The following is a 10,685-nucleotide window of genomic DNA, read 5'->3' as shown; positions in this document are numbered from 1 at the left end:
CACATGTTATATATATATATATATATATATATATATATATATATATATATATTACGTTATAAAATCACATGTGGGTCTTTATTAAATTTTATTCGTTCATTCGAACAAAAGTTTACATCTTGATCTATCAAACTGAAAAAATCAAGATTCCATTTCGAAGGAAGCGCGAGAGAAGAATTTGTTCACTCGTTTGTTAAAGCAATTTCAGTCTTGCTGAATATCGATTGCGTAAACGGGTCGATTAAAATGATTACTCTTGATGTGCGAGTAGACGTGCGATCGATGCTTGCCAATGTAAACACAGTGCGGGCACTTGAAGCGCGGTGTCTTGCCACACTCGTACTCAAGGTGCCTGTGTAGCCCACGGTACCACTTGTAGATCTTGCGGCACTTGTGACACTCATAGGTACCGGGTGACGAGGTGCCGCCCGTCGTCCTTATTCTGGTACGGAATCGACGCCGATGACTGGTGGTGCCGGTGGACGCAACGTCAACGAAGTAGGTATGATTGTAGAGAGCTGTAAAGCACAGGTTGATTGTCAGTCAAAAACAGCGGTTCATCCACGAGGGAGGGACGGAACGATAACATTTAAGAGCAACAAACGGACACACTTTTTCGCGGGCTGCGTTACCCGCTTTTGCGGCTCTATTCGTTCCGGCGTGGTCGCCTGCATTAATTTCTTACCCTGAAAAATTATGTACAATATAAATGGATGAGAAAGTAAATAAACATAATGTGAACTGCACTCTGACTATGGAACAAATGAGCTGTAAGTATACAGGAAACAAAAGGAATACAGGAATATGACGCTCATTGCAAAATTCAAAAAGGTTGACACGAGAACTGCATCGAAACTTTTTATTTATACTTTTATTCGTTTTCAAGATTATATAAATTAAGAAAAAAATTAGAGCATACACTCGTATGAATGTAATACATATATTGAAATTTCTTCTTTTAACAATGGATATACCTCGAATATAATGAATAAATTCGAGGCGAAACTTCGGATCACATGCTGTTGCATACGTTGAATCTTATCGATTACAATCACAGACATAAAGATGATTATATATAACGAATTAAGCGCTATTATCACTCATTCGAGCGTCCATTTTTCTTCTTATTCGAAGATAATCAATGAAACGGAGTAAAGAAAAAAATTATTATTTTATATAAACATCCAGTCATAAATTTAAAAACAGCAGATTTACCTAACAATTCCGATAGAGATACCTTTCAGTCGACTCAATCGTTATATCATATATTTTACAAAAATCAATTTCACGATTTCTTCGGAAGGACACGTTTATGCGAGACGGACATCACCGAGGTCTACTGACATAACGTGCATCTCGGGATGTATCGCTCGCACATGATTGTAAATGATGGAGCGATACTTGCCCCGCTGGCCGCAATACGGACACTTGAAGCGCGGCGATCTGCCGCAATCATACATCTGATGCCTCGTCAGGTCCCTATTGTAGACGTATCGTCTGTTGCAACGCTTGCAGATGAACCGCTTGTGTCGAGGACCGAGTCTCTTGGCAGCACCTGAAATCGAGAACGACCATCACGGTTAGAAGAAGCGGAAGCGAGCCCGCGCTACGCGAAGTACGAGGACTCGTTTGATCCGGGCTAACTCTTTCCGGATCGCCGACCTCCTGCTTCGACGCGTTAACTTTGCTAGAGAGAAACAATTCTGAATTTACTTGGTCATAAAAACGGGATCAGAGACTGGATGGTAACTCGACTCTCCCAGGGATTTTATCGAGTTTCCCTTTTCCCACAAGGGCAATTTTCATTTTCTCCTTTTCCCAAGTGACAAAAGGTGACTATGGAAGCAAACGAAGAAGAAATAGGACGCCATTACGTTCAATGATTATTTAATACAACCGTCTAAAGCACAAAGCCTGACCGGGATGATACTTTCGGATATGTGCGTAAATGTTCTGCGTGAATTTGGAGAGCTTGTCGCAGTACGGGCACTGGTACTTGGGCGCCATGCCACACTCATGGCGCAGATGCCGCGACATATTCTTCTTCAAGGTGAACCCACGGTTGCAGCGTGGGCAGTAGTGACTCTTGTTCACGGAGTACACTTTGCCTCGTTTCCTCGTTTGCCTCATTTCGTACTGGTGGGCACCTGAAAAATTCAAAGAGTCAAATTAGCGATGGCGCAATTCATTCTTCGGATTTTCGTTCTCGACCGACATCTCGTGATGTGCACGGATCCGTTGACGAATAGTAGAAAGAAGTAAGATTAACATAAGAACAAACGGACGCTTCAGCTGGATGAAGTAAAGTGTACCTACTCTGCGAGAATTCTCACGGAATGGATGTGTCAGTTGCTCAGAATCGAAAACGATCGATGCTAATTCATGATTGGAAAAAAAATTATCTTTACTACGAATAAACGAGAGATCATCATCTAGAAAATACAATATAGATTAACATGGATCGTTCTCGTTCCTACGGATCGTTATGTTCACAACAAACAAATGCGGCACAAGACAAGTCAGATCGGAAAACATAAATAAAGCCATACAATTTATTTCGCACGCAAAACTCGAAGCTAAATTGTAATCACACAATGTGAGACACATCAACTCGACATACTATATGATAAACTCATATGTCATCGCTCTGTAGTCCATTTATGTCCTATTTAACGTTGAAATAAATCTTTTGTGTCTGCAATAATATTGCATGCGAGCTTATGTTAAAATTAAACAAATAAAATTCACGAGTAAATCAGTTACAATAGTATAAACTTGAATTCGCAACTATGATTTCCGATATGATATATTTCTTATCACATTAACGTTACAATGATATCTCACATTACTGAAACATAAAAAACAAAAATATTATTAAATAAAAAATTCAATTATTTGTGAAACAATTAAAGAAACTTCAAATGCTGAACGCATACGTAGCAAAATAATTATTAAAATTGGGGATTCAGACAGTATATCACAGGTTTACGAGAAAGGAATTATGTAGAAAATTCTATTGAAAGATATCTAAAAAAAAATTTATTCACATATGTAAGTAATTAGTATTCCGCTGTGACATCGTTCAAATAATTTATTCTTACATATGTAAATCGTCGATAGGAATATATTTTCAGTCCATAATTGGTATCCCGCTACGGTATTGTTTAGAACATTTTGTTCACACCGACGGGATGATTCGGATGCCATCGTCTGATGTGTCTGTAAACGTTCGAGGATGAATTATCCTTTTTGTGACAATATGGACACGCATATCGCGGCGTTTGGCCGCATTTATGTCTGATCAGGTCCCACGTTCTCCGAAAGCCCGCGTTGCATTTCGCACAGATGTAGCTGGTCACTGGTCTTACAGAACGCCATCCCGATAGTTGTATATCTGAAAGCAAGCCGAAACATTAATACAATTTTTCTGATTTTTGTGATCCGCGTCACACGAAAGTACGCTTCCCGAGACTGAACGACATCGTAACGCAGGCAAACGATACGATTCTAATGCTGTAGCCTGTGTATTGAATCATACGTCCAAAATCTTTACATTTCACTGTACTTAATTCTGTACGACAATTCGTTGTTGCGCAAATATTATGTGAAGATTGAAAATCGGCATCGCTCACCACACTTCGAGACGTTTTGGACCTTGTTTCGCTGTACAAAAAAAGATAACAAAAATCATCGGTACATCACATACATGACTGCAAAACGCATAATACTGATGTGTGAGTGCATCTTGAGGAATAATGAAGCACTTTATTTCCCTTCGTGTTACTTTCGAGTAATCAAGTGACGTGCAATAAATACGAATTTTATTCATTATAAATACATGTGACTCTCTGACGTTACACTCTTGTAAAAATTACGAATCCACGAAAATCCACGTAAATCCAGTAAATTTAGACAATATAAAACAAAAAATATCTGCGTTTTATACAGAATATATTCACATAAAATTGTTTGACAATAAAACTATCTTAAACTATTTTTAGATCGTGAATCATACGAATCTCGAAGAAAATTTATATAAAAATACATAAAAATTAATGCGAGAATACTCATGCAATTTATAATTACTTGATGAAGGTGCAGACGTACTTTCTCAGATGAATCAATCGTCGCAGTTACGTTTTGCCTTTTTTTACTATTTTATTGAGGTAAACGATACATTCGAGTATCGTAAACGGGTCAGATTGTCGACTGCACATAAGTTCGCAAATAATATTATACATAATAATGTAATCGAAGAGCAATTTCTAAAAGCACGATCCATTTCTTTTCAGATACAGACCAAAATCTCGATACGTTATTATACACATTATTAAAAGAAAAAGTTAACTTTATTGAGATTAGATTTAAATTCTTTTGAAAACGTGCTCTTCAATCGTTTTATTGCAGTCGCAAACTTTGCAGTTCTTATATGATAGGAACTTACAATTGAGAAAAGAAAATCGAAATATATTTTTACATTTACAAATTTTACATTTATATAACGCACATTTGTGTCTATTTTCAAATATTTCGAATTTATACACATTCCGACGAAATGAGCACTGTACATTCTTCTTATGCGAAAATAAAAACGAGTATAAATCTTGAAAAAAATGACACTTCCCTATATATATTTCGAATTAAAATCAAGTTGGCGAGAGATTTAAACTCGATAGAATTTAAAAATAAATTTGAAATTTTTATTAAAAAAATAAATAAATAACTTTGATGTAATATTTAGACATAATATGCTTTTTCTATTAGATTTATTATAATAATATACTCTACTTTTTTTATTTATAATTATGTATATCAGCAATATGAACAAACTGCCATTTCTTAAAATTCGGAAAGATTATAAGATTAATTAAACACAAGATCTAAAAGACTTCTTTCTACCAACGAAGAGAAAATCAAATCAAATTTTATATCACCAATGTAAAATTAAAGTGACAATTGTATATATATAGTATAAAAAGAAATTAAAGTCAAAACATAAAATAAAAATGATAAATGTAAAAATATATATATGTATTTATATATTTTATAATCATTATCAATTGTTTAAAATAAAATAGATAATGTTACAAATCAAAATCTCTTTTTCTCCTCTCTTCTTTTCTCTTTTTACAGCCACTTTCATCACCTGTATCACAAAAATGTCTTGATTTAGTCCACACAAGTTAAGGTGATTGCCCAATGGCAGACGGCGAATCACGAAAGGAAGAGTTAGAAGAACGAGATGACTCTAATCTGTCCACGTATACCGGTTTTCCGTTGTGTCGCAATCTAATGTGCTTGTAAATATTCGACGAGCACTTATCCCTCTTGCTGCAGTAAGGGCACTTGAACCTCGGCTCCTTCCCGCAATCGTACTTCATGTGAGTCTTCAGTGTCTTCTTGTAAGTGTAGCCGGCATTGCATCTGGGACAGTGATACGCCATCTTCCCGGACTGCCAAAAGGGTCCGTTTTCGCGCTTGATCACGTTCTGGCTACCACTGTAATTCACGCTCAGGATGTCCATGATACGAGCGTGGTAGGGTTCCAGGAATCGTCCTACGAACAGGAAGAAGGAGAGATACGATTAGTCTGGATCAAGAACACTGGACAAACGTGTGACGTAACTGTGGCCAGAACAAAAAAGAACGTAACAGGCGACACGATAAAAGGAAGACGAATGAGCAAAAGATGTAAATGAAGAGATATCTCCAGATCGCGTCTGTGCCATCACAATCGGAGAGATGCGTGAGGACGGCGAAGTAGCAGAGTAGAACGAACGGATCAAGTAGAGAACGAGGAGAATATTCGGCAGATCACCAAAGTGATAGGATAACAAGGGATATCTTGGGGGAGAAAGGAGACAATGTCGCAGTGTTAGAGATCTTATTATCGTGATCGAGCGTACATCCACCAGAAGAATCTTGAATAAGCGAAATACGGAAAAAAAATGGACTCTTCGCTGTAGATTCCTCAGAAACCGTACTCCTTTACGACATCACCTGTTGATCCAGCGGATAACGCGATGCTCTCATGGTAGAGAAGATCAGGACTTGATAATTCGGTTGACCGGTGTCTCGACGAAATGTCATTTGTCCTCCGTGCGAAGATATTAAAACGTTCTTGATTCAGTACAGCCGATACGCTTGAATGCTGTTGCCCTTATGATGCATTCTGATGTGCCTATAAGTGTTGGAGGACTTTCTATCTTTCTTTCCACAATAAGGACACTGGAACCTTGGAGCTTTTCCGCACTCATGCCTGTAATGTGTCAGCATGTTGCTCTTCTTGCTGAACGAGCTGTTGCACCGTGGACAGAAGTATCTCTCCTTATGCTCGATTATATGACGATCCCTACGGAATACTGAAAAAAAAAACAGATCGAGATCGAGGTCAGTGAAAGTATCCCAAACTGCGAAATACATTCCGCACGATTGACGAATAGTCCAGAAAAAAACTAATTTTGTTAGACTCAAGAAACAAAGCTGTAGTCTCTCGCTATCATTTTTAATACTTACATGCTACAACGTCGTATTTTTAACGATATAATATCGTATATTTTAATAGCAATATTTGTTGTAAAATTTTTATTTTGAATTTTATTGAAAAATAGATATCTTATCATGCTTGACTAAAATATCAAATAATAATGCTCTTAATCTAAAAAATTTATATTAATATATAATTATTATTGTTGTGTTAAAAAGAAAGAGTCAAAATATATATACAAAAGGTATAGTACTACGTAATTATGGAAAGTTGAAACAAAAATATAAAAAAAAATATGTGATTATTCTTATATATAAACATTTGAAAACATATACTCGAAATTAAATCTTATAATAAATAACAGAAAAAATAGCGAAAGAAACAATTAAGAAGATATAATAACAGAGAGTTATAAATTTGTTGACACACCTAATCTTGAGTTTAATTTAAAAAAAAAATTATTTGTTGTTAATGATGGAAATAATAACAGTGAAAAGAATTGTTAGTTAACAAATATATTCTTTCGTTGAGCTTGCTTAATAAATCCAACCATCGAACCTGAAAAAGAAAAGTGTACTTTCTAATCGCGTAAATTTATCGTCTTTAAAAAGATTTGTTTAAAAAAATTCTCAATATTATAAATTATAAGGAACGCAAAAGGATGATGGTATTACGTCTTAATCGATCAATATATGAACAACAACGTTTATTGCTCAATGGTTAAGAAGTATTACAAATCCACAGTGCAACATTTTGTAATATAAATTTGATCAAAAACGCATAACTTGTAAGTAATTTATTACTTATAACATTTTGTCATTTTTTAACATTTTAAGATTAAAAATAAGTATAGAAAGAATTATATATAAATAACTCACATACAATCAAACAAATAAATAATTAACTTCTTTAATAGCATCTTTAAGGCCCAGTTGACTAAACAAAAATTTAAAAAACGCAAGATACTAGAATATATACATATATTAAAGAGAAACGGCACACATGTTGTTAAAATTAATTTAAAGAAATAATATAATTCTTAAATTATTATAACTGCTGCTGATTAATCATCAAGTTAATTAGACTAATTGGCAAAATATTAACTATAACTAGTTCTGATTTCGATAAACTCGTCAATGTATTCTCTGTCGATTATGGAAATTCATAAAAATCTTCAAATCAATCATAATAATTTTGCTTTATCATATGAAGTATTGTCAAAATATCTTCATCGAAACACTATGTTCATACAAAGTAAATTCATTTTTGATATTTCAATGTTGAGATTAAAAGTAATATCTAATTATTCATAATTTCTCTCTCTTAAGATAAAAATCTCTCTCTCGCGGAAAATCATTCGCTATCGACAATATTTTCGCACCTCTCGAAACTTACGACTACAATCGATTTGGCTTAAAGAAGGGCATGTGTTTGTGAATCCTTCGCATATGCTTGTACACGTTCGAGCTGTACTTGGATTGGTACTCGCAGTAGATGCATCGGAAGAAGCGTCTCTCACGATGATCCCCGCGGAATCGCTGATGTCGCACTACGGCATCCTTCGGTGAGAAATTGTGAAGTCCAGCCGTATCTCGGGAGTAATGGGGAAAATTGGACCAGCTATCACTGTAGGACATGGATCTACCTGGAAGAATTGTTACAAAATCAGAAGAATTAAGCAAGCACTCTCATTCGAGTTTACGGCGCTCTCATAAATCAACGTCCCGACATTTCAATAATGCACACAATGTGATTCAGATAGACTTGGCTTCGGCCAATGACCTGCAAGATATTCTTATCACTGTTACATATAAAACTTACGTGATATCAAGCGAAAACATAAAAAGCAAATCTACATTCAAACGCGAATATTGTCGACATACTTTCAAAAATGATATACCATTCTTCTTCAAAGATGATGATTAAAATACAGTCTAGAACTGAAGAAAAAAAATAAATCTCACATCTCGTACTGTCGTCCTGACAATTCATTTAAATTGGTTCACCCTATTTAATTGGAAGATGAAAAAATGCATTTGATAATAAGATGACGAGTTAGCTATAAAATACAACATAAAATACGTCATGCACTTTATAACATAGTGCTTATAAATAATATTCAAGGAAATAATTGATTGATAAAATATGTCTTGTTGTCATTTTACTGATGGTATTTATAAAATATGTTCAAATACACATATATATATAATTTTACATTTATATTACGACATTGATATAAAACATTATTAACGCATGCTAGTTGCAAATTTTCGAATTAACTTTTAAATGTTTCTTTAAAATTATCCAATTTTCTGTTTTAAATAATTTAAAATAAGAAAATTTGATTCGCACATACATCTAATATAAATTATTATGTAATAAATTACGCAGCTTACATTGGGAATTACATGCCAAAAAAAAAAATAAACTTATTTGCATAAATTTAAAAATTTGCAAATTTTTTCTGCTCTTAACTAAATAAATGCCAACATAAATATTCCCATACGTAGATAATATAAATATTCCTTAATGAACAACAAAAACAAAGATAAATTCTAATATAAAGAATAAAGTATAGGAATTAGGAATGCCAAAAAGATTGTTTAAATCATCTATTTGATAACTTTTATAAATCGGATACATTAAATAAAACACATAATTTTTGGACGTGTTAAAAAATATTAAAATATCATACTATTATTATCATTATAAAGAAAATATAAAATATCAATATCGCTAAAAAAATGGACATATTTTTAATGTATACTCTAAGATCTAAAATGACTTTTAAGTAATATTTAACGCGCATATATATTCTTTTATATTAATTTTTCAAAAATGCTTTATAAATCGAAATCGTTTTGAAAAACAAAAACGGAAACAAGACCATTGTTATTATTGTTTATTAAATATTTTTTTCCATTTTTTATTTTTCGATAGATATTTTAAATTTGAGGAAAGAGAATTGTAATAACTTAAGAAAAAAAATTAATTTATGTAGAGAATAGTTAGAAAAATTAGGAAAAAAATTACAGATAACAATGATAGTGTTTAAAATTAAATGAAAACTGTAACTTCGTAAAATGACAATGTATAAAATAATTTTTACGTTTCAAATACATTCCAAGTATTTAATATACATACATAATAATTATACAAAAATTATTTGTGATGATTTTGTTTCTAATAAATAAATTTAATTTTTAATGAGATATGTGGGATTTCTCAGATGTTGAAATTTAAATTTTGCATTTTACCTCTTGCTTGTGTGTGTGTGTGTGTGAAAGATAAATCTATTTCTTATTTCTACGTTTCTAATCATAAGTGTCTATGCATTAAATAATCAATAAATATGATTAAAAATACACACAAATTTGATACTTGTTTAGATCATTTTTCTGATGCTTTTCTTTTAAAATAAAAAGAGAAATCTCTCATCATCTCATCGTCAATATTTTCCGTGTTATCAGTTAAGCAACAATTGCAGCAAATAGCGCTTGAAGACTATGATTACTTTCAACGTGATTGAGAGAAAATAAAAATGGCTATATTTATCTGTTTATAGTCGGAACACATACAAATTCCTCGATATATCACAAATATTCATATCTTTTATGTTTACGAAGTATTTACAAAATTTAATTGTAATTTTTAATAACAATTACTTTCGTTTATGCATATAATTAACATAAGTTAAATATGACTATATTCTGTAACGCAACATATTATAAACTTTCAGTTTTATCACAGAAATTTGTTATTTGCGCATAATTATCATTTTCAACTGTTTGATTTCTTCGATAAAGATGAATCGGAATAAAAACAAATGATTACGTCGATTATGATTAATTTATAAGATATAAATATCAATTTATTTCTCATCTCAGCTTCACGAAAATCTAATAATGATCTAGAAGATATAGTTATTGATAGTTAATTTTTATTAAAAGTATCAGAAATATTATATTTAAATCACAAAATCAGTCGCATTATGGAATTTATTTAAAACAATTTATTAATCGCACGCAATTACACGTTTTAATTTATTTGAAACAGGCATTAATTGAAAATGCCTGTATTTGCGGTACAAATTTCTTCTATAAAACATCCTAAGAAAGGGTAAGAAGGGGCAGGATGAGGTATCTTTTTCTGAGAGGAAGAGATTTAACTCTATCTCGATACGTGTGTGTGTGTGTGT

The 10,685-nt window shown here is 32.8% G+C and overlaps 1 protein-coding gene across 14 annotated transcripts in view; it reads right to left on the bottom strand.

The window, feature by feature from the left end:
• LOC108754628 (longitudinals lacking protein) overlaps positions 1-10,685 on the bottom strand; it is a 226,807-nt gene that overhangs the window by 128,709 nt on the left and 87,413 nt on the right. Inside the window, exon 7 of one of the 14 annotated variants that reach the window (XM_018497076.1) lies at positions 5,155-5,557. The exons of the other annotated variants lie outside the window; for them this stretch is intronic. Coding sequence (XP_018352578.1) covers positions 5,184-5,557 — 374 coding nt within the window. The 3' untranslated portion in view covers positions 5,155-5,183. Of the gene's footprint in view, positions 1-5,154; positions 5,558-10,685 lie in introns of those variants that run through there. 14 annotated transcript variants of the gene reach the window in all.

Source organism: Trachymyrmex septentrionalis, unplaced genomic scaffold (genome assembly GCF_001594115.1).
Source record: "Trachymyrmex septentrionalis isolate Tsep2-gDNA-1 unplaced genomic scaffold, Tsep1.0 scaffold80, whole genome shotgun sequence".
Taxonomy (NCBI): domain Eukaryota; kingdom Metazoa; phylum Arthropoda; class Insecta; order Hymenoptera; family Formicidae; genus Trachymyrmex; species Trachymyrmex septentrionalis.
This window is presented reverse-complemented; position numbering and strand designations above follow the sequence as displayed.